This window comes from Salvelinus namaycush, chromosome 29, assembly GCF_016432855.1.
Source record: "Salvelinus namaycush isolate Seneca chromosome 29, SaNama_1.0, whole genome shotgun sequence".
NCBI lineage: Eukaryota > Metazoa > Chordata > Actinopteri > Salmoniformes > Salmonidae > Salvelinus > Salvelinus namaycush.
In genome coordinates, this window is record NC_052335.1 from 2,418,349 (window position 1) to 2,444,354 (window position 26,006).

At 43.7% G+C, this 26,006-nt stretch overlaps 1 protein-coding gene across 1 annotated transcript in view; it reads right to left on the reverse strand.

Moving 5' to 3' along the window:
• adgb (androglobin) overlaps nt 1-26,006 on the reverse strand; it is a 94,659-nt gene that overhangs the window by 64,056 nt on the left and 4,597 nt on the right. Inside the window, exons 3-7 of the mRNA XM_038968025.1 lie at nt 24,409-24,501; nt 18,093-18,164; nt 17,715-17,897; nt 9,901-10,040; nt 4,553-4,639 (exon numbers count right to left, since the gene is read on the reverse strand). Coding sequence (XP_038823953.1) covers nt 4,553-4,639; nt 9,901-10,040; nt 17,715-17,897; nt 18,093-18,164; nt 24,409-24,501 — 575 coding nt within the window. The remainder of the gene's footprint in view (nt 1-4,552; nt 4,640-9,900; nt 10,041-17,714; nt 17,898-18,092; nt 18,165-24,408; nt 24,502-26,006) is intronic.

Sequence of the window (26,006 nt, forward strand, 5' to 3'; positions counted from 1 at the left end):
GTTCGGCCCGCCTTTTCCTGTAGTCCACGATCAGCTCCTTAGTCTTGCTCACACTGAGGGAGAGGTTGTTGTCCTGGCACCACACTGCCAGTTCTCTGACCTCCTCCCTATAGGCCACCTCATCATTGTCGATGAACAGGCCTACCACTGTTGTGTCGTCAGCAAACTTAATGATGGTGTTGGAGTCGTGTTTGGCCACGCAGTCATGGGTGAACAGGGAATACAGGAGAGGACTAAGTACACACCCCTGAGGGGCCCCAGTGTTAAAGATCAGACATGTTGTTGCCTACTCTTACCACCTGGGGGCGGCTCGTCAGGAAGTCCAGGATCCAGTTGCGGAGGGAGGTGTTTAGTCCCAGAGTCCTTTGCTTAGTGATGAGCTTTGTGGGCACTATGGTGTTGAACGCTGAGCTAAAGTCAATGAACAGCATTCTCACATAGGTGTTCCATTTGTCCAGGTGAGAAAGGGCAGCGTGGAGTGCGATTGAGATTGCGTCATCTGTGGGTCTGTTGGTGCGGTATGCGAATTGGAGTGGGTCTAGGGTATCCGGGAGGATGCTGTTGATGTGAACCATGACCAGCCTGTCAAAGCACTTCATGGCTACTGATGTGAGTGCCATGGGGTGGTAATCATTTAGGCAGGTTACCTTCGCTTCCTTTGGCACAGGGACTATGGTGGTCTGCTTGAAACATGTAGGTATTACAGACTCGGTCAGGGAGAGGTTGAAGATGCCAATGATGACACTTGACAGTTGGTCCGCGCATGCTTTGAGTACATGTCCTGGTAATCTGTCTGGCCCAGCAGCTTTGTGAATGTTGACCTGTTCAAAGGTTTTGTTCACATCAGCTACCGAGAGCGTTATAACACAGTCATCCAGAACAGCTGGTCCTCTCGTGCATGCTTCAGTGTTGCTTGCCTCGAAGCGAACATAAAAGGCATTTAGCTCGTCTGGTAGGCTCGCGTCACTGGGCAACTTGTGTCTGGGTTTCCCTTTGTAGTCCAAAATAGTTTTCAAGCCCTGCCACATCCGAGTGTCAGAGCCAGTTTAGTAGGATTCAATCTTAATCCTATATTGACCCTTTGCTTGTTTGATGGTTCGTCTGAGGGCCTAGCAGGATTTCTTAAAGCATCCGGATTAGTCTCCCGCTCCTTGAAAGCGGCAGCTCTAGACTTTAGCTCGATGTCGATGTTGCCTGTAATCCATGGCTTCTGGTTCGGATATGTACGTACAGTCCCTGTGGGGACGACGTCATCAATGCACTTATTGATGAAGCCGATGACTGAGGTGGTGTATTCCTCAATGTCATTGGATGAATCCCAGAACATATTCCAGTCTGTGCTAGCAAAACAGTCCTGTAGTGTCGCATCCGCGTCATCTGACCACTTCCGTATTGAGCGAGTCACTGGTACTTCCTGCTTTAGTTTTTGCTTGTAAGCAGGAAACAGGAGGACAGAACTATAGTCAGATTTGACAAATGGAGGGCGGGGGAGAGCTTTGTATGCATCTCTGTGTGGATTAAAGGTGGTGTAGGATTTTTTTTTCTCCCTGGTTGCACATGTGACATGCTGGTAAAAATATGGTAAAATGTATTCAAGTTTGCCTGCGTAAAAGTCCCCGGGTACCAGGAGCATCGCTTCTGGGTGAGCATTTTCTTCTTTGCTTAGTGCCAGCTTCGCTTTGTGGTGGTAAATAGACGGCTACGAATAATACAAATGAGAACTCTCTTTGTAGATAGTGTGGTCTACAGCTTATCATAAGGTACTCTACCTCAGGCGAGCAATAGGCTTTAGGCAATAGGCTTTTATTGACAATTACATGAAGTTGATGCAATGAGTCAATATTTGCAGTGTTGACCCTTCTTTTTCAAGACCTCTGTAATCCACCCTGGCATGCTGTCAATTAACTTCTGGGCCACATCCTGATTGATGGCAGCCCATTCTTGCATAATCAATGCTTAGAGTTTGTCAGAATTTGTGGGTTTTTGTTTGTCCACCTGCCTCTTGAGGATTGACCACAAGTTCTCAATGGGATTACGGTCTGGGGAGTTTCCTGGCCATGGACCCAAAATATCAATGTTTTGTTCCCCGAGCCACTTAGTTATCACTTTTGCCTTATGGCAAGGTGCTCCATCATGCTGGAAAAGGCATTGTTCATCACCAAACTGTTCCTGGATGGTTGGGACAAGTTGCTCTCGGAGGATGTGTTGGTACCATTCTTTATTCATGGCTGTGTTCTTAGGCAAAATTGTGAGTGAGCCCACTCCCTTGGCTGAAAAGCAACCCCACACATGAATGGTCTCAGGATGCTTTACTGTCGGCATGACACAGGACTGATGGTAGCGCTCACCTTGTCTTCTACGGACAAGCTTTTTTCCGGATGCCCCAAACAATCGGAAAGGGGATTCATCAGAGAAAATGACTTTACCTCAGTACTCAGCAGTCCAATCCCTGTACCTTTTGCAGAATATCAGTCTGTCCCTGATGTTTTTCCTGGAGAGAAGTGGCTTCTTTGCTGCCCTTCTTGACACCAGGCCATCTTCCAAAAGTCTTCGCCTCACTGTGCGTGCAGATGCACTCACACCTGCCTGCTGCCATTCCTGAGCAAGCTCTGTACTGGTGGTGCCCCGATTTCGCATCTGAATCAACTTTAGGAGACGGTCCTGGCGCTTGCTGGACTTTCTTGGGCGCCCTGAAAACCTTCTTCACAACAATTGAACCGCTCTTCTTGAAATTCTTGATCATCCGACAAATGGTTGATTTAGGTGAAATATTACTGGCAGCAATATCCTTGCCTGTGAAGCCCTTTTTGTGCAAAGCAATGATGACGGCACGTGTTTCCATCCAGGTAACCATGGCTGACAGAGGAAGAACAATGATTCCAAGCACCACCCTCCTTTTTCAAGCTTCCAGTCTGTTATTCGAACTCAATTAGCATGACAGAGTGATCTCCAGCCTTGTCCTCGTCAACACTCACACCTGTGTTAACGAGAGAATAACTGACATGATGTCAGCTGGTCATTTTGTGGCAGGGCTGAAATGCAGTGGAAATGTTTTTTTGGGATACAGTTCATTTGCATGGCAAAGAGGGACTTTGCAATTAATTGCAATTCATCTGATCACTTTTCATGACATTCTGGAGTATATGCAAATTGCCATCATACAAACTGAGGCAGCAGACTTTGTGAAAAGTAATACTTGTGTCATTCTCAAAACTTTTGGCCACGACTGTACACTATAATGCGTGATTGTACACATGGATTGGATTGTGGGTTTACTAACACGTTAGCTAATATGGTGACAAAAATGTGTTAATTGTATTTAGCTTTAGCTTGGAGAGGTTTTTAAACCTGGTCACAGACAGCTGTTGTGTTGTGTACTGAAGTCCACAAGCGAAGGAAAAAGGAGAGAGGAGAGCGCTTGGATGCAAAATGGAATTATACAACGAGCAAAGTGATGATTCTGTACATGGCTGCTATGTAAGTGAACTGTGTGTGCAGGTGATCAGGGGTGTATTCATTCCGCCGATTCTGTTGCAGAACTTTTTTTAAACTGAAGAAAACGGAATGAAATAGGGATGGACCTACCTGAATTTGTCCAAGAGAAACTCGTTAAAGTTGCAAAACACAACGTTTTGGAACTGTTTGGACTAATGACTACACCCGAGATCAGCTAGATGCAGGCAAGAGTGTGCAAGGCGGTATTGAATGTGTCGCAGTCTGTCACCTTGATTACTCCAATTTGTCTCTTGACCTGTGCACCTACATTATAAACGTTAATTTGTAGGCTAGGTTGTAACAACCTCATTATGGGTATAGGGAAAATTTGAGCATCATGTAGTAGCCTAAACCTATCGATGTTACATTGAGCTGGCGGAATTGAATATGAATGACAGTCATCCAATATGCTGTAATAGAAAAAACAAAATGTTTCCTCCTTAATCTTAAATGGCACCGGCCTCCACTGGTGGGGGTGTGTGTGTGTGTGTGTGTGTGTGTGTGTGTGTGTGTGTGTGTGTGTGTGTGTGTGTGTGTGTGTGTGTGTGTGTGTGTGTGTGTGTGTGTGTGTGTGTTCCCACCCCCACCCAGGTTTAATATGGAGAAAATTACAATGGGACCTCCCACAGCCCATCGACCCCTGTAGAACAGTCACACTAACACTAGCCTGGTGGGTGTCTGTATGTGCCTCAGCACCCTGACTGTGTTGGCTGATAGGTTTCCCAGGGGGTCCACTAACAACAGCTAACCTGCTGAGGTGGAGAGAACAACACCCTCCTGCTTCCCCGTACACAGTTTAATCAAGAGGAGGCAAGCCCCTGCACTGCAGTCCCTCACTGCATGCACTTTAGGCTGCAGGCACCAGGCCTTATAGGTCCAAATGGACTGCTTGGTTTTTTAACAACATCAACAGAGAATATTCTATTGTATAAAACAATGGTCTAATAAAGTGTGGATGTGAAAAACTGAAGCTACAAGACGAGGAGAACCCTACTTCAATGAACAGAAAGAGAACAGGAAGAATAGATGAGAAGAGATAAGTGGATGATGACCCTACTGTAGAGGGATGAGTTCAGGGATCCATCCGGTCAGAGCTTGGATGACAGTGAACTCTCCCAGCTCCTTCCTCTGTCCTGACACCACACTGCAACACAAACACACATATACTGTACACACACACATTACACCACAATGTACAAAAACACACATTAGGAAACCACAGCTAAATTGACAACTATAGTTCTGGCTAACACACACACAGATATTCACAGTATCACAGCAGGGAGATTTGACCTAGCAGCAATTGGATGGGATAGTCAGAGACAGACAGTAGCTTCTCAGGCTTACAGAGGAAAAGTCATTTCATTCTTGATTGTTTATGAAATACGCAAACACAGAAGTTGATTTCAGAGAAACCCTGGAAACTCCATTATATGGTGTGTGTGTGTGTGTGTGTGTGTGTGTGTGTGTGTGTGTGTGTGTGTGTGTGTGTGTGTGTGTGTGTGTGTGTGTGTGTGTGTGTGTGTGTGTGTCTGTCGGGGTGTGTGTGTGGGTGTACAGGTGTCCTGGTATTTTTTTGGAACTGAAACAGATGTTTGTGTGTCTAATTGCACCTCATGGGACACTGTGCCCAACCTGTTCAGTAGACAGTAATGAATCGCAAATTGAAAGTTGATCAATGTTTACTGTATGGCCTTACTCAATATCTAACACTGAAAAACTACAAACCATCCTACAATTGTGACTGAGCTCCATACTGTGCTCCACTGTGATTTCTATAAAAAGCACACCAACAAAAATGGATACGGAAGATTCAAGATTTAGACTACTTCTTTACGACAGACACATGGTCAAAGTTTTTTCAGAGCTTTATCTCCTTTGAACTTTCACTGGGAGTTATAAAAGATTCACAAGCAGAGAGAAACCAGATTTCCTGGATGAGATGAAACATTTATGTCCCAACCTTTGACAACCATAAAACCACAACATACAGTAAATCCTACAATTACATACACGCACAAGCCACAAAATTGTAGAGTGACAGACCGGGGAATTGACCCACTGTGTCTGTTTCTACAATGCCAACAAAATAGCCCAGCAGTGTGTGTGTGTGTGTGTGCTGCTGTAGTGCTTGGTTTACTTACCTTCCCTTCCCCATCATGTACAGTAATAAAGTCCTGTGTAAACATATGGGGAGGTATACTGGGACTGAAATGAATGGCCTAAGGTGATCTAGCGGTCTAGGCAACCTCCTCTGGTGCCAGTGTTTCCCCAAGCATTTTTATCAGAATCGGCGGCAAAGGTAATATTTTGTTGGTAGAACGACTGTATGAAGGTCACTTTTGGTGACTTTTTAATAGGACAATCTACTCCTAAATGCATGAAAATGTAATTATGTTGACACCATCGGAAAAATACTGCAACAGATCAGACCACCTGCCTTGTAGGGAGATGAGGAACAAGTGTTGGTTGTGCGTTCGTGGCTCTCATTTTCCGCCACTGCTCATTCTGTTTTTCTACAAATAAACAGTACCAGTCAAAAGTTTGAACACACCTACTCATTCAAGGGTTTTTATTTATTTTTATTATGTATAATAATAGTGAAGACATCAAAACTATGAAATAACACACACATATGGTATCATGTAGTAACCAAAGTGTTAAACAAATCAAAATATATTTTATATTTGAGATTCTTTAAAAATGGCCACCCTCTGCCTTGATGACAGCGTTGCACAATCTTGGCATTCTCTCAATCAGCTTCATGAGGAATGTAAAGCACCCTAACACCATCACACCTTCTCCTCAAAGCTTCACGGTGGGAAGCACACATGCGGAGATCATCCGTTCACCTACCCCGCATCTCAAAAAGAATAGGCAGTTGGACTCATCAGACCAAAGGACAGATTTACACTGGTCTAATGTCTATTGCTCGTGTTTCTTTGCCCAAGCAAGTCTCTTCTTATTATTGTTGTCCTTTAGTAGTGGTTTCTTTGCAGCAATTCGACCATGAAGGCCTGATTCACGCAGTCTCCTCTGAACAGTTGATGTAGAGACGTGTCTGTTACTTGAACTCTGTGAAGCATTTATTTGGGCTGAAATTTCTGAGGCTGGTAACTCTAATGAACGTATCCTCTGCGGCAGAGGAACTTTGGCTCTTCCTTTCCTGTGGCGGTCCTCATGAGAGCCAGTTTCATCATAGCGCTTGATGGTTTATTCGACTGCACTTGAAGAAACTTTCAAACTTCTTGAAATGTTACGCATTGACTGACCTTCATGTCTTAAAGTAATGATGCACTGTCGTTTCTCTTTGCTTATTTAAGCTGTTCTTGCCATAATATGGACTTGGAGGTGGAGGGTCCATCATGGTCTGGGGCGGTGTGTCACAGCATCATCGGACTGATCTTGTTGTCATTGCAGGCAATCTCAACGCTGTGCGTTACAGGGAAGACATCCTCCTCCCTCATAAGGTACCCTTCCTGCAGGCTCATCCTGACATGACCCTCCAGCATGACAATGCCACCAGCCATACTGCTCGTTCTGTGCGTGATTTCCTGCAAGACAGGAATGTCAGTGTTCTGCCATGGCCAGTGAAGAGCCCGGATCTCAATCCCATTGAGCACGTCTGGGACCTGTTGGATCGGAGGGTGAGGGCTTGGGCCATTTCCACCAGAAATGTCCAGGAACTTGCAGGTGCCTTGGTGGAAGAGTGGGGTAACATCTCACAGCAAGAACTGTCAAATCTGGGGCAGTCCATGAGGAAGAGATGCACTGCAGCATTTAATGCAGCTGGTGGCCACACCAGATACTTTTGCTTTGTTCAGGGACACATTATTCTAGTTCTGTTAGTCACATGTCTGTGGAACTTTATGTCTCAGTTGTTGAATCTTGTTATGTTCATACAAATATTTACACGTTAAGTTTGCTGAAAGTAAACACAGTTGACAGTGAGAGGACGTTTCTTTTTTGCTGAGTTTACATGATTCCATGTGTTATTTCATAGTTTTGATGTATTCACTATTATTCTACAATGTAGAAAATAGTCAAAATAAAGAAAAACCCTTGAATGAGTAGGTGTGTCCACACTTTTCACTGGTACTATACGTTAAAACTTGTCACTGATCTTAAATGGTTTAGTGCAAGATTTTGGCAATTAAGCCATTTTTCTACTTACCCAGTCAGATTAACTAATGGGTACCATTATTTATGTCTCTGCGTGCAGTTTGAAGGAAGTTGAAGGTAGTTTTGTGAGACACTGCTAACTAGCGTTAGCACAATGACTGGAAGTCGATGGGAATGTGTAGACCTTTAATCATTGTGCTAATGCTAGATAAAATTATATAAATTAGTTAATTTGACTCTGTGTAAGTAGAAAAAGGGTTTAATTGCGCTAATGCTAGTCAGTAATTGCGCCAACGCTAGTTAGAAACTTTCTTTAAACTGCACACAGAGACATAAAAATGGTATCCATGAGTTCATTTGACTCTGTAACTAGAAAAAGTGCTTAATTGCCAAAGTCTCGCACTATCGCATAAATATATAAATAAATAAATACAAATAATACAAATTTTATTTATTATGATTATTTTGTCTGCAACGATTTAGCAGCAGCAGGGCACCGCTGCTAAATGAATGTACTGTCGGGGAAAGACTGGGTGCACATAATATACCGCTGCAGCATGGGTTCGATTCCGGCCTACTGGAATTTCAGCACACTCTCCTCTATCTTCCCGCTCTACTTCTGTCCTATCCAATAATCAAAACAAAAAAAATAAATACTAAAAATGAATGCGAGTTGTGCTTTCTAAGCACCGTGGTAGTACTATGGACTGATAATAGGGTGTGTGCCAGGGGAGAACGGCTACCACCTCTCATTGAAGCTACGGAAGTTCAATGCCGACTTTGGTACTGCAGGCATTGTTTAAAGATAAAAGGATCCACTACTATAGTAAATGGAAAAATTGTAATCTTTGTGGTCAATCTTTGTGTACATGTTTTTTGGGGGGGGACAATCATGGTGCCAATAATTGCTTCTAATACACCAGATGTATGTCCTTGAACTGATTTATTAAAAAATTAAAAATTGCACAGAAGAAGTTAAGGATAATTTAGTTGCTGATGGCAGCCTGCAGTACCCAGTTTGGCCTTCAACTTGAGTTACTCAATGAGCGAGGGCAACATAGAGCCTGCAACGTCACTTCCTGGAGTAGCTCAAACTGCGCATGTTATGTCTCCATGAGACGCCGTCTTAATCGACTTTATTTGACTTCAATGCGGTATTGAGTCTTCACATAGGAATGAAAGAAATACTACAGTTTACTATAGAATGCTGTAGTAAACTGTAGTATAATGTAGAACACTATACTACACTATGTAGTATCCTTCGATCACGTGAAGTACTTAGTATAACATTTTGTAGTATACTGTAGAATACTAATACTGCAGTATAATCCACGAAAAAACACTGTAGTAAACACTACAATAATTTCTGCAAAAAAAGAACACTTTTTTAACTATGGTAAATAGAACAGTATTTCATTTGCCCATTTCTCCAGTAGGTGGTTTCCACAAGAAGAAAGCTTCTACTTCTTTGTCAAAGATAATACAATAAATACACTATAGTAAATACTACACTGATATCAGAAATATCTGAAATATCTGAAAAAACACTACAGTAAATACTGCACAAAAACACTACAGTAAATACTACAATCTGCAAAAACACGACATTAGTTACAATAATATATACTACAGTTTGTTTTACTACAGTATAGCTAGTGGCAATATGTGACTTTTTGTGAGACCCAATCAAATTCACATAGAAGTATAGATATATCGTTATACTTGAAAGCAAGTCTAAGAAGCAGTAGATCTTTTCTATGTCCACTATTTATATGCTTCCCATTCTTAAGTTTTGTTTTTGTGTCTTTTACACCAGCTTCAAACCTCTGAAACAATATTTTTGGTAATGGAAAATCTATTTCACAGCGGTTTAGATGGTACAATGATTCTCTACACTATACTATCTTATCACATAAACTGAAATGGCGGAGCCATTTCTGCATAGCGCAACTTTAACTGTAAATACTACAATATTCTACAGTTTACTAAAGTAAATGCTACAGTATTCACTGTAGTGTTTCTGCAGACTTTGGTACGCAAAAACACTACAGTCAATACAACAGTAAAGTCCGCAAAAACACAAGTGAATACTATAGTATTTATACCAGAGTATACTATATTATTTTTTCATATGGGTGGTGTCACATGATCGATGGCTTTGTCAATTCATACATACAGTCATTGGTTTGTGCCCCCCCCAGTATTGAAGTTGATTGTTGGTTTGTGTCCCCTCTTTAGGGTGGTTTTGAGGTTTCAGTTGGATTTAACTATGGTCGAACTTACTCTGTGTTGGCCAGTTTAATGATGGCCTTGGCCAGCAGCATGGGCCACAGCTCTGATTGGTTGGTGGTGGCAGGAAGCAGCAGGTTGTTGTCCTCATCAAACGGCAACGCATCGTCCACCATGATCTTCCTCCAGCAGCCCTGACAGAAGGGGGAGGAAAAAAAAGAGCGAACAGATGAGGGAACAATAGAGCGAGAGGAGGAGGGGAGAAAGAAAGCAAGGAAGAGAGAGAGAGATAGAAACTGGAAATTGACAGAGCACAGTGAGTTTCATTTACCAGCCCATTACAGTAACAATACTTTCAGTGTATCGTTCTTTATTCTTTAGATTTGATTAATAGGCTGGATATAATCTAATTTCCACTGACCAGGCAGTCAATGTTGAGACAACGGCAGAATATGGGAGTGTTGACTTCAATCGATTTGCTGTTTAAAACAAGAACGACTGGTCTGTACTAGCGCTGTGTAGGCATCTATTGTCCATTTGTCATGTAGGTACTGTATTTGATAGTAGCACCCTTGAGTATGATTCACACACACCAGAGCTTTACCACAGTTATTAAATACAGACGGGAAGAGATGAAAAAGTGGTGAGCTGGGACTCACACAGCACAAATGCCAAGTGAAAATCTTCCTAGGAACCACATTTATTTTTCATTCATATAGCTAACCTATTTAGCGATTGAAGATGGACATTCCTACTCCCACCATTCCATTTACCCTGCCTCTCTCCTTCTAGGAATCCATATGCTCTCTTCAACCCAGTGGCAGACAGGCAGCCTCTCAGTGTTCTCTATGTCCACTGGCTGTCTGTGGGAGTTACAGTGTTATATAGTGACGTGCAGCTTCAGTCTTTAGACGCACAGTGTAATCTGACTGACTGATCACAGCTGTGCCTCTCTCTCTGTCTCACTGTCCTCCCCCCATCCTAATCATCACCCTCAGGAGCTGCTCAACCTTTCTGCAGATGAGACTGGACAGGGTGTGAAGGAGCTAACTTCATTAAGAGAGAGGGAGAGATGCAGAGGAGTATGTGAAAGAAAGGGCGGGAGAAAGGGGGAAAAAGACAGAGGTAAACAAGGAGAGAGAGGGGAAGAGCGAAAGAGCGAGAGGGGACGAGAAAGAGAGAGCGAAAAAGAGACGGGAATAGAGAAAGAAAGAGAGGGGATGGCGTATTATGTCTCCTTATCCATCTGTTAGCATGCTAGTGTTGGCACGGGAGCTGCTGCCTCCAATCTTGTCAGCATGCCAGTGAGTTTAACTGTTACATTCTCTCGTCCTCCTATACTTCTATACCTCACTATCTCTTTGTTATTGTTGTGATTGATACGCTTATGTTCCAAAACATCTCTTTTCGACATCGTAAATCCAACGATTTGATAAAAATGGAATAGGCCTATCTTCACCACTCGAGAACTGTAGACAAACACAATACAAGTTCAGGAAATGTATGACCATACTCCTAAAGACTATTTGCAAATACAGTCTCATAACTGTGAGCATCGTCACAGACCTAACACAGAGAAAACAACGTAGATCTACAGTGCCTTCAGAAAGTATTCATATCCCTTGACTTGTTCCACATTTTGGTGTGAATTCAAAATGGATACATTCTTTTTTTTCACACATCTACACAACGACTGATCACACGGCTACGGACCCAGGAATGGAAACGACTACGAGTAGGAACACAGCACATGAGACAACCATAACAGCAGCAGGACACACACTTCAGGTGTGCAGCTGTGGTTGGGAGAGAGTAACATCGGCAAGGGGGTTAAGGATCCATCAAGGGAGGAAAAGGTGCTTGGTAGAGCAGGCATTGACCAGTAATTCTTACGAAGCAGCCAGTCAAATCAGTCGAATGAAGCACAGCGACGGGACGCTAACCAAAGTTCGCAGAGCATCAGCACCCCTGTAACGGAGGAGGATAACACAAGCACAGAAATGCCGGTGGATGAACTCACCCAACCACAGAGACCTCTAAAAGAGGAAAAGGTCAAAGGGCACAGACCGAGTGTGAAGTGGCCCAAAGCTGTTGAAAAGAGAGAGTGGGAAACAATCAACAACGACCTGACAAAAATCTTGGAACAACAGGTAGGAACAGCAGAGAAAAAGCTTGAAAGGATGGGAGACATTATCTACCACTACGGAGAAGAGCGCTTTGGAGTAAACGAAAGGAGAAGTGGCAAGACACCACCCGCGCATGCCAAATCTAGGAGGCAGCAAGAGATCGAGATACTTGTCAGAGAGAGAAGTGGAAGAAAGCAGTGGAAGAAGGCCTCTGATGCAGAGAGAGAAGGTCTCATGCTACTCCAAGCAGACATCAAATGTCGGCTGGCAACCTTGCGAAGAGCGGAAAACTTAAGGAAACTTCGTAGGAAGAAGGAACACTCAAGAACACGGTTCTATAAAAAAAACTTTAAGTTTGTCAAAGACCTCTTCGCAAAGGAAAAGTGCGGAATCCTAAAAACTCCAAAGCCAGAACTGGAAGAACATCTGGAAAAGGTCCACCAGGACACGAAAAGGCATGAGCAGATAATCATCCCACATGACATCCCACCTATTCAACCACCAGAATTCAATCTGGACACTGACCCTCCAAAATGGAAGGAAGTAGAGAACGTTGTCCGACGAGCAAGAGCGGCCTCGGCTCCTGGGCCTAATGGAGTACCATATAAGCTCTACAAGAACGCCCCGGATGTTCTACGCTTTCTTTGGAGGCTCATGAGGATAGTGTGGCAGAAGTAAATAATAGCAAAGGCATGGCGAAGGGCTGGTGGTGTGCTAATCCTGAAAGAGAAGGATGCGACAGACATCAGTCAATTCCGACCAATCTCCCTTCTCAATGTCGAAGGGAAGATCTTTTTCAGTACAATAGCACAGAGGCTGTCCACTTACCTGGAAAGGAACAAGTACTTTGATACATCTGTACAGAAAGCAGGCATTCCTGGTTTCTCTGGTTGCCTGGAACATACTAGTATGATTTGGCACCAGAACCAAATAGCTAAGAAAGACAAGAGAGACCTCTATGTCATCTTACTCGACCTGGCCAATGCCTTTGGCTCAGTTCCCCATAAACTCCTCTGGGAATCCTTCAACTTTTTCCGCGTACCAGAACCCATCACTACACTGGTAAAGGCCTATTTCCAAGACCTGCAATTGTGTTTCACAACACCTGACTTCACAACAACATGGCAGCGCTTGGAAGTGGGAATAATGGCAGGCTGTACAATTTCACCTATGGCCTTCACTATGGCCATGGAAGTCATCATCAGGGCATCGAGATGGGTGGTCGGCGGTGAGAGAACTAAGGAAGGGCTCCGTCTCCCACCTATCCGAGCATACATGGATGACATGACTACACTGACCACCACTGCAGCATGCACCAGGCGGCTACTTGCAAAACTGCAGGATAACATCAAGTGGGCCCGGATGAAAATCAAGCCAAGCAAATCTCGAAGCATCTCCATAGTCAAGGGACAGCTTAAAGATGTGAGGTTCTGCATTGGAGATGACCCGATACCAACTGTGTCTGAGCAACCCGTCAAGAGCCTGGGTAGATGGTACAACGAAAGCCTCCGAGATAAAGATCAAGTGCAGCAAGTAAGACAGGACATCGCCGACGGTCTTGAGAACATCAACAAGACCCTACTGCCTGGGAAGCTCAAGCTTTGGTGCCTACAGTTTGGACTTCTCCCCCGGGTAATGTGGCCACTCACCGTCTATGAGGTCCCAATAACAACAGTGGAGAAGATGGAGCGAACCATTACCTCATACGTGAAGAAATGGCTGGGTGTCCCAGGCATCGTGGGACACCCAGCCATTTCTTCACGTATGAGGTAATGGTTCGCTGAGGTAATGGAGTAACATCGGCCTCTATGGCAAAGGGGTCCTTGAATTACCTCTTACAAGTCTAACGGAGGAGTACAAGTGCTCTAAAGTAAGACTTCAGATGACATTGAAGGACTCCAAAGACCAGACCATTAGCAAGGTTGCACCTCCCCTACAAACTGGACGGAAATGGACATCATCCAAGGCTGTGCAGCAAGCAACATCAGCCCTGAGACACCAAGACATTGTGGGGAATATCCAGCATGGAAGCGGAGGCTTTGGCCTGACAGCAAGCAAACCAACGTTCCATAAGGCAAAAACATCAACGCAGGAAGCTGGTGGTCGAGGAGGTGCGCAGACAGGAGGAGACTGCAAGAAGTGTAAAGGCTGTCTCTCTTGCTAAACAAGGGCAATGGACGCGGTGGGAAGGCCTGGAGAGGAGAAAGATCAACTGGAGTGAGTTTTGGCAAATGGAGGCAAGCAACATCAGCTTCATCATAAGAGCTGTTTATGATGTGCTTCCATCACCAAAAAACCTACATCAATGGTATGGCGAGGACCCGACCTGCCCCCTCTGCCCAGCTCCAGCGACTCTCAGGCATATAATGACAGGTTGCAAGACCAGCCTCTCACAAGGCCGCTACACCTGGAGGCACAATCAGGTCCTCAAGAGCCTGGCTGCAGCACTTGAGACCAAGAGGAGTGCAACCAATTCATTACCTCCAAAAACAAGCAATCCCGTCAAAACAACAACATTCATCCGGGAGGGACAGAAAAGGCCCAAGCATCCTCCTACAAAGCCAGAAACTGGACACCTAGGCATGGCCCGGGACTGGAAGATGCTTGTCGATATTGGCCAGCAACTCATTGTTCCACCTGAGATTGTGGAACCAACCTTAGGCCAGACATGGTACTCTGGTCCCCTTCACGAAAGGCTGTGTACATCATAGAGCTCACAGTCCCGTGGGAAAACTCTGTTGAAGAGGCCTACGAGCGTAAGAAACTGCGTTACACAGAGTTGGCAGCAGACGCAACTCAGCGTGGCTGGAATGCAAAAGTCTGGCCAGTTGAAGTGGGATGCAGAGGATTCGTGGCTTCTTCCACCATCAGGTTGCTGAAAGAACTTGGAATCCATGGACAGGCTCTGCGGCAGACCGTCAGAGCAGTTTCTCAAGCAGCTGAAAGAGGCAGCCAGTGGATCTGGATCAAACGGAAGGACCCTTGCTGGGCTATAACTTCATGACCCCCCCACCCCCACCTGAGAACCCAATTCAGATCCCTCCAACTTGAGGAGGGCATATGAGGTATGTGGTCAGCTGTAGGGCTGGCTCAGGGAAGAGGACGCCCCTGCCTTGCATAGTCCCGTGGGAAATCTTAATTGGGCATGGGACACAAGCTAAGGCTTGATCACCCTTTAGCTGGCCACCTTTGATGAGGGTGTTTAGTGATTAAAGGCCGAAACACCCATTGATTCGAAGGCACACTACTGAGGATGTGTCCCAAAATTGACATCTTAACCCAGTCTAAGAAATAAACCTCCCATGCCACTCTGTCAACATCACGGCAAATCTCATGTGAGTGCATACCATCTATTGGCACAATGGACAGTTTTAACATCTCGTCCCGTGTTTTATGATTCCACACAATACCCCATAATGAGACAGTGAAAACACATTTTTAGAACATTTTGCAAAAAGTATTGAAAATTAAATACAGAAGTATCTCATTTACATGAGTTTTCACACCCCTGAGGTTATTGTAGAGGCACATTTCTGAGTAAGTCTCAAGAGCTTTGCACACCTAGATTGTACAACATTTGCCCATTATTATTTTCTAAATTCTTCAAGCTCTGTCAAATTGGTTGTTGGTCATTGCTAGACAACCATTTTCAGGTATTGCAATAGTTTTTCAAGAAGTGTTAAGTCAAAACTGTAACTTGACCACTCAGGAACATTCTTGGTAAGCAACTCCAGTTTAGATTTGGCCTTGTGTTTTAGGTTATTGCCCTGCTAAAAGGTGAATTAATTTCCCAGTGTCTGGCGGAAAGCACACTGAACCCAGTTTTTCTCTAGGGTTTTGCCTGTGCTTACAGTAGCTCCGATCTGTTTCTTTTTTATACTGAAAAACTCCCCAGCCATTAATGATTACAAGCATACCATCATGCAACCACCACTATGCTTGAAACATATGGAAAGTGCTACTCAATAATGTGTTTGTGTTGTATTGGATTTGCCACAAAACATAACACTTTGTAGTCAGGACAAAAGTGAATTGCTTTGCCACATTTTTTGTAATATTACTTTAGTGCAGGGGTGGGCAATTCCAGTCCTCGAGGACCTGATTGGTGATACAGTTTTCCCCAGCCCCAGCAAACACATCTGACTCCAATAATCACCTAATTATGATCTTCAGTTTCGAATCCAATTTGATTAATCAGCTGTGTTTGCTAGGGATGGTGAAAAAGTGTGACACCAATCAGGCCCTCGAGGACTGGAGTTGCCCACCCCTGCTTTAGTGCCTTTTATTCTGTACAGGCTTCCTTCTTTTCATTCTGTGACTTAGGTTAGTATTGTGGACGAAGTACAATGTTGTTGATCCATCCTCAGTTCTCTCCTATAACAGCCATTAAACTCAAACAGTTTTAATGTCACCATTGGCCTCAATGTGAAATCCCTAACCGGTTTCGTTCCTCTCCGGTAACTGAGTTAGGGAGGACGCCTGCATCTTTGTAGTGACTTTGTATTCACTGCTCGTCTGAGGGACCTTACAGATCATTGCACTGTATATGTGGGGTACAGATGAGATGAGAGATGAGGTAGTCATTCAAAAAAGTGTTAAACACTATTATTGCACACAGAGTGAGTCCATGCAACTTATTATGGGACCTGTTGTGCACATTGTTAGTCCTGAACTTATTTATGCTTGCCATAAAAAAGGAGTTATTATTGACTCAAAACATTTCAGCTTTTCATTTTTAATTAATTTGTAAAAAATAAAAATTCTACTTTGACATTATGTGGTATTGTGTGTAAGCAAATGACAAAAAAAATTGTGATTTAATCCCTTTAAAATTCAGGCTGTAACAACAAAATGTGGAAAAAGTCAAGGAATTTGAATACTTTCTGCGAGCACTGTATCAGTGGAGGCTGGTGGGAGGAGATATAGGAGGATGGTCTAATTGTAATGGCTGGAATGGAATCAATTCAACGGTATCAAACACATCAAACATATGGAAACCACATCTTTGACTGTTCCGTTATTCTATTCCAGCCACTACAATGAGCCCATCCTCCTATAGCTCCTCCCACCAGCCTCCACTGCAATTTATGTATCATCATACCTCATACCGACTACTGACATTGCTTTGGAATTACCCCACAATACAGGAAGACCCATAGCATGACTGAGTGCCACCGCCCTGCTGTCATAAAGGTGTCCCACAGTGATGTCCTGAGGCAGGTGACTCCTGTTAAACCTTATCAATTCATCGGACGATGTGCAAAGCCTCCTCATATTAACACAGCAGCGAGACTGATTGATTCGTGCCTGAGTGGATGAGGCTGGGCTGCTTCTCCATTCTCTGTGCAGCCCTCTGAAATGAATTATGGATTGTCTTTATCTCCTAGGTGCACCGGTGGAAAAGAGCTGACAATATGTTTGTGTCTTAGCAACCTCAGGGTATGAGGGACATTCAGACATGATTTAACATGGTAAGAACATGAAGGTGAATTAAAACATTTGGAAGCTACAAATAGAGTAGAATTTACTGTATCTCGTAAAGTGGAAAACATTCCATGCTAATAACACGATACTCTATAGGACGGAGCAGTTTCACAGTCCCAGATTAACGGAACCAGATTAAGCCTATATTCCTGGACTAAAAAGTGCTCTCAATAAAGACTGAGTCCAGGGGTACTGCAGGGGTAAACTGGGTCGGAGAAACTAGGCCTATAATCTGTTTTGAATACCCCTATCACTCACCATCCAGTAGAGTTTGACCACGTACTTCCCATAGACGTTATAGAGAGGCATATGGCCCTTGACCACCTTACACAGGGAGTAGATGTGTTCCCAAGGCTTCCAGACGTCAGACCCCTGCTCTACTGACGTCCCATTGTAGATCTTCCACACTATGTAGATTTCACTCACTATCCACCTGAAGAGCTGGGAAGAGGGACATAATGGGAAAAAAACAAAACAATCAATTGATCAATGACTAAATGACTTTAAATTAACCAAATCAATCACATAATCTAGGGTCCCTTCATTACCGTCCATCAGAAATCACTGTTAGATGACAACAGTGTGATAAGCCTTTATGAAAAGGTAAGTAAAGTAAAGTGTGTGGAGAGCGCTTACCTCACTACAGAGCAGATGTTCATTGGCTGCGGTCAGGTCAAATGATGATTCGTTCTCCACTATTACCGGAGGCTAGTATAAAATGCATGAGATGTTTTTAACATGGGAACAAAATAATGGAAACAGTGCATTTCTATGATGCATCAAACATCCCCTTTTCCCACTTCTAAAGTGATGGACGCCTGGGCTCTGTGCAGTCAACAATGTTCTGAAAGTTACTGAACTGCAAAATTAAACATTACACAGACACATTTTGTAAAGCGGCGTTGGGAAGTTTACTAGATTACCCTCTGAAGAACAGGTTACCCAGGTAAAATTGAAATATTCATGAAACTCAAAGCTTTTACTTTTCGAATATGCTTCGCAAAAAGAGTCCACCATAGTTTATCCAGGATTCCTCAAGAGGACATGTATGCAATGAATATTGGATTAGGGAGTTAAGAGACTCCAACAGACCACTAATCAAATACGAATTAAAAGACTCCACCGATCGTGAAGAGAGAGCCTTCAAGGGAGATTATATTTTTCCTCACTCTCACTCTCTCTCACTCCATGGAGAGCCCTTCCATTGTCATGGCAACCGCACATAACAACCCACACCTCAACTTATTCCGTCAATTAAGGGGTTCTAGAATAGGATGGCGGAGAGTGGAAGGACGAAACAGAACAGCTGTCACATCTGTGCTTAATTGGGTATTCCTGTGCGTTTCATTTTATACAGAATGAATGAAACGTTCTTCACATTGTTGAGCGGAAGACGGAGGAAGCGTAATTACTCAGTGTTGCACAGACAAACAGACAGACAGAGACAGAGATAGTTGCTTTTTGTTAACAGCCATACATTTCGGCACACTACCTGATAAGATGGCCCTGAGTGGTCTGGCTATATATGGCACTCGGCTGAACCTTGTGATGTACTGTACATGTAGCTTACTATAGTGGAACATTCTGTTCTTGTGCAGTCTCTTTGCAGTGTCGACTTTAAGGCGGTAGTCTGAATGATGAAAAGGATATACTGAAGGCCCTGAGCAGTGGTGGAAAAAGTACCCAACTGTCATACTTAAGTAAAAGTAAAGATACCTTAATAGAAAATGACTCAAGTAAAAGACACCCAATAAAATGCTACTTGAGTAAAAGTCTAGGTATTTGGTTTTAAATATACTTAAGGATCAATAGTAAAATCAGTCACCGTTACCAAGATGGCATAGCAGTCAGACGTCCTTTGTCCTCGTCTTGTCGTGTCCCGTATATATATATATATATATATATATATATTTACACCTTTCTTCGCATATCTTTTATATATTTTATTTTCCAAAAACTCAACTTCAAAACACTTTCCTGCAAACCGCCTCACCAATTTAAAAAAAATAAGTATTATTTACCTCAAATCTGAAAATCCACAATAGAAGCTAGCCAGAAGCTAACGTAAGTTTACTGGCTAACGTTAGTATTTCAGCTAACCACGGTTTGTGGTCTTCAGCTATTCCTTTAGCTCGAAAATCTATCGCCACTTTTTTACAACTCGACTCGGACCAGAACATACCGGACCTATTTTTTCTCTCCATATCCCTGGATTTCAACCGCAAGCTCTGGACATTTACACCTGGATTTCGCAGCTAGTTAGCTGGTACCCGTGTGACTATTGGCTTACGTCGATCCCGGAGCAAACATAAATTATTCCGGAGCTAGCCAGCTGAAGAGTTCCATCAGCCACTCCTGGGCTACAATCACCTATCCGGACCCGTTTTACTGCCAATGCGGAGCCCCACCGGGCCTTCACGACTGGACTACCGACGTTATCTGCCCGAGGGAGTTATCCAACTGGCACCTCCATCGCGACGTTACCTGAACGCCCATCTGCGGCCCGCTAATCGTTAGCTGTCTTATCGGCTATCTGAATAAGTCTATCGGACAATTTTTCTTGGGTCACTATAACTATATCTATTTTGCCAATTGGGTTGATCCCCTCTACCACACGGAACCCCACTAATCTACCGACGGAAACGCACGAGTTGGCTAAAAACAGACCTCCATCCTATGCTAGCTTGCTACCGATGGCCCGGCTGGCTGTCTGAATCGCCGTGACCCCAACCAACCTCTACTCACTGGACCCTTATGATCACTCAACTAAGCATGCCTCTCCTTAATGTCAATATGCCTTGTCCATTGCTGTTCTGGTTAGTGTTTATTGGCTTATTTCACTGTAGAGCCTCTAGCCCTGCTCACTATACCTTATCCAACCTTTCAGTTCCACCACCCACACATGCGATGACATCACCTGGTTTCAATGATGTTTCTAGAGACAATATCTCTCTCATCATCACTCAATACCTAGGTTTACCTCCACTGTATTCACATCCTACCATACCTTTGTCTGTACATTATTCCTTGAAGCTATTTTATCGCCCCCAGAAACGTCCTTTTACTCTCTGTTCTAGACGACCAATTCTCATAGCCAATTCTCATTCTCTTTTAGCCGTACCCTTATCCTACTCCTCCTCTGTTCCTCTGGTGATGTAGAGGTGAATCCAGGCCCTGCAGTGCCTAGCTCCACTCCTATTCCCCAGGCGCTCTCTTTTGATGACTTCTGTAACCGTAATAGCCTTGGTTTCATTCATGTTAACATTAAAAGCCTCCTCCCTAAGTTTGTTTTATTCACTGCTTTAGCACACTCTGCCAACCCGGATGTTCTAGCCGTGTCTGAATCCTGGCTTAGGAAGACCATCAAAAATTCTGACATTTTCATCCCTAACTACAACATTTTCAGACAAGATAGAACGGCCAAAGGGGGCGGTGTTGCAATCTACTGCAAAGATAGCCTGCAGAGTTCTGTCCTACTATCCAGGTCTGTACCCAAACAATTTGAACTTCTACTTTAAAAAATCCACCTCTCTAAAAACAAGTCTCTCACCGTTGCCGCCTGCTATAGACCACCCTCTGCCCCCAGCTGTGCTCTGGACACCATATGTGAACTGATTGCCCCACATCTATCTTCAGAGCTCGTGCTGCTAGGCGACCTAAACTGGAACATGCTTAACACCCCAGCCATTCTACAATCTAAGCTTGATGCCCTCAATCTCACACAAATTATCAATGAACCTACCAGGTACCACCCCAAAGCCGTAAACACGGGCACCCTCATAGATATCATCCTAACCAACTTGCCCTCTAAATACACCTCTGCTGTTTTCAACAGCGATCACTGCCTCATTGCCTGCATCCGTAATGGGTCAGCGGTCAAACGACCTCCACTCATCACTGTCAAACGCTCCCTGAAACACTTCAGCGAGCAGGCCTTTCTAATCGACCTGGCCGGGGTATCCTGGAAGGATATTGATCTCATCCCGTCAGTAGAGGATGCCTGGTTATTTTTTTTAAATGCCTTCCTCACCATCTTAAATAAGCATGCCCCATTCAAGAAATTTAGAACCAGGAACAGATATAGACCTTGGTTCTCTCCAGACCTGACTGCCCTTAACCAACACAAAAACATCCTATGGCGTTCTGCATTAGCATCGAACAGCCCCCGTGATATGCAACTTTTCAGGGAAGCTAGAAACCAATATACACAGGCAGTTAGAAAAGCCAAGGCTAGCTTTTTCAAGCAGAAATTTGCTTCCTGCAACACAAACTCAAAAAAGTTCTGGGACACTGTAAAGTCCATGGAGAATAAGAACATCTCCTCCCAGCTGCCCACTGCAATGAAGATAGGAAACACTGTCACCACCGATAAATCCACTATAATTGAGAATTTCAATAAGCATTTTTCTACGGCTGGCCATGCTTTCCACCTGGCTACCCCTGCTTTCCACCTGGCTACCCCTACCTCGGTCAACAGCACTGCACCCCCCACAGCTACTCGCCCAAGCCTTCCCCATTTCTCCTTCTCCCAAATCCAGTCAGCTGATGTTCTGAAAGAGCTGCAAAATCTGGACCCCTACAAATCAGCCGGGCTAGACAATCTGGACCCTTTCTTTCTAAAATTATCTGCTGAAATTGTTGCCACCCCTATTACTAGCCTGTTCAACCTCTCTTTCATGTCGTCTGAGATTCCCAAAGATTGGAAAGCAGCTGCGGTCATCCCCCTCTTCAAAGGGGGGGACACTCTTGACCCAAACTGCTACAGATCTATATCTATCCTACCCTGCCTTTCTAAGGTCTTCGAAAGCCAAGTCAACAAACAGATTACCGACCATTTCGAATCCCACCATACCTTCTCCGCTATGCAATCTGGTTTCAGAGCTGGTCATGGGTGCACCTCAGCCACGCTCAAGGTCCTAAACGATTTCTTAACTGCCATCGATAAGAAACAATACTGTGCAGCCGTATTCATTGACCTGGCCAAGGCTTTCGACTCTGTCAATCACCACATCCTCATCGGCAGACTCGACAGCCTTGGTTTCTCAAATGATTGCCTCGCCTGGTTCACCAACTACTTCTCTGATAGAGTTCAGTGTGTCAAATCGGAGGGTCTGTTGTCCGGGCCTCTGGCAGTCTCTATGGGGGTGCCACAGGGTTCAATTCTTGGACCGACTCTCTTCTCTGTATACATCAATGATGTTGCTCTTGCTGCTGGTGAGTCTCTGATCCACCTCTACATAGACGACACCATTCTGTATACTTCTGACCCTTCTTTTGACACTGTGTTAACAACCCTCCAGGCGAGGTTCAATGCCATACAACTCTCCTTCCGTGGCCTCCAATTGCTCTTATATACAAGTAAAACTAAATGCATGCTCTTCAACCGACCGCTGCCTGCACCTGCCCGCCTGTCCAACATCACTACTCTGGACGGCTCTGACTTAGAATAACTACAAATACCTAGGTGTCTGGTTAGACTGTAAACTCTCCTTCCAGACTCACATCAAACATCTCCAATCCAAAGTTAAATCTAGAATTGGCTTCCTATTCCGCAACAAAGCATCCTTCACTCATGCTGCCAAACATACCCTTGTAAAACTGACCATCCTACCAATCCTCGACTTCGGTGATGTCATTTACAAAATAGCCTCCAATACCCTACTCAATAAATTGGATGCAGTCTATCACAGTGCCATCCGTTTTGTCACCAAAGCCCCATATACTACCCACCACTGCGACCTGTACGCTCTCGTTGGCTGGCCCTCGCTTCATACTCGTCGCCAAACCCACTGGCTCCAGGTCATCTACAAGACCCTGCTAGGTAAAGTCCCCCCTTATCTCAGCTCGCTGGTGACCATAGCCGCACCCACCTGTAGCACGCGCTCCAGCAGGTATATCTCTCTGGTCACCCCGAAAACCAATTCTTCCTTTGGCCGCCTCTCCTTCCAGATCTCTGCTGCCAATGACTGGAACGAACTACAAAAATCTCTGAAACTGGAAACACTTATCTCCCTCACTAGCTTTAAGCACCAGCTGTCAGAGCAGCTCACAGATTACTGCACCTGTACATAGCCCATCTATAATTTAGCCCAAACAACTACCTCTTTCCCTACTGTATTTATTTATTTTGCTCCTTTGCACCCCATTATTTATATCTCTACTTTGCACATTCTTCCACTGCAAATCAACCATTCCAGTGTTTTACTTGCTATATTGTATTTACTTCGCCACCATGGCCTTTTTTTTGCCTTCACCTCCCTTATCTCACCTTACTTGCTCACATTGTATATAGTCTTATTTTTCTACTGTATTATTGACTGTATGTTTGTTTTACTCCATGTGTAACTCTGTGTTGTTGTATGTGTCGAACTGCTTTGCTTTATCTTGGCCAGGTCGCAATTGTAAATGAGAACTTGTTCTCAACTTGCCTACCTGGTTAAATAAAGGTGAAATAAAAAAATGTATTGCTAAAATATACTTAACTTCTTATTCCTTATATCAAGCCAACCAGACGGCACATTTTTTTTTAAATGTATGTATAGCCAAGGGCACACTGCAACCCTTTGACAATCATTTACAAACAAAGAATGTGTTTAGTGAGTCGGCCAGATCAGAGGCAGTACGGATGACCAGGGATTTCTCTTGATAACTGTGTGAAGCATTCTAAATGTAACGAGTACTTTTGCGTGTCAGGGAAAATGTATGAAATAAAAAGTACATTATTGTATTTAGGAATGTAGTGGAATAAATATAACAGTTGTCAAACATATAAATAGTAAAGTACACATACCTCAAAAAACTACTTAAGTGGTACTTTAAAGTATTTTTACTTCAGTACTTTACACCACTGGCCCTGAGTATATCTAGTACTGTGCATCCTCTGTGTTCTCGATGTTGGATGCAGACTGTGTGATGCACCATCCAAGACCATGTCCTGAAGAAGTACCCTTACCTTGGTGAGTATGTGCTCTGAAGGGCGCTTCCATGAGTGCACTTTCAGCAACAGAGGCAGCTCGACCTTTCCCTCTGGATCCTCAAAGAATGGCTGTGGACAAAGAGCCAAAGAAACATTAAAGAAAATTGTGATAAATAAAAAAGTATACCAGTTTCATTGAAGGACCAAAAAATTGACAACTGTGCCTACAGACTACAAAATAGTTGGGAAGAGATATGCGATGTACCGATACCATGGCACATTGTTTACTAACTGATACGCTAAACGCCAGAATCAAAACGTAGAATATTTCAAAATAAATTATTATACAAAATTCTTGCAACCAATAGAATGTTATGTAGAGTTGAAGTCGGAAATTTAAATACACCTTAGCCAAATACAACTAAACTCAGTTTTTCACAATTCCTGACATTTAATCCTCGTAAAAATTCCCTGTTTTAGGTCAGTTAGGATCACCACATTATTTTAAGAATGTGAAACGTCAGAATAATAGTAGAGCGAATGATTTATTTCAGCTTTTATTTCTTTCATCACATTTCCAGTGGATCAGAAGTTTACATACACTCAAATAGTATTTGGTAGCATTGCCTTTAAATTGTTTAACTTCGGTCAACATTACTGTTAGCCTTCCAAAAGCTTCCCACAATAAGTTGGGTGAATTTTGGCCCATTCCTCCTGACAGAGCTGGTGTAACTGAGTCAGTTTTGTAGGCATCCTTGCTCGCACACGCTTTTTCAGGTCTGCCCACAAATCTTCTATGGATTGAGGTCAGGGCTTTGTGATGGCCACTCCAATACCTTGACTTTGTTGTCCTTAAGCCATTTTGCCATAACTTTGGAAGTATGCTTGCGATCATTGTCCTTTTGGAAGATCCATTTGCGACTAAGCTTTAACTTCCTGACTGATGTCTTGATATGTTGCTTCAATATCTCCACATAATTTTACTTCCTCATGAAGCCATCTATTTTGTGATGTGCACCAGTCCCTCCTGCAGCAAAGCACCCCCACAACATGATGCTGCCACCCCCGTGCTTCACGGTTGGGATGGTGTTCTTCGGCTTGCAAGCATCCCCCTTTTTCCTCCAAACATAACAATGGTCATTATGGCCAAACAGTTCTATTTTTGTTTCATAAGACCAGAGGACATTTCTCCAAAAAGTACGAACTTTGTCCCCATGTGCAGTTGCTAACCGTAGTCTGGCTTTTTTTATGGCGGTTTTGGAGCAGTGGCTTCTTCCTTGCTGAGCGACCTTTCAGGTTATGTCGATATAGGACTAGAATTACTGTGGATATAGATACTTTGTACCTGTTTCCTCCAGCATCTTCACAAGGTACTTTGCTGTTGTTCTGGGGTTTAAATTGCACTTTTCGCAGCAATGTACATTCAACTCTAGGAGACAGAACGCGTCTCCTTCCTAAGCGGTATGACGGCTGCGTGGTCCCATGATGTTCATACTTGTGTACTATTGTTTGTACAGATGAACGTGGTACCTTCAGGCGTTTGGAAATTGCTCCCAAGGATGAACCAGACTTGTGGAGGTCTACAATTTTTTTTCTGATGTCTTGGCTTATTTCTTTTGATTTTCCCATGATGT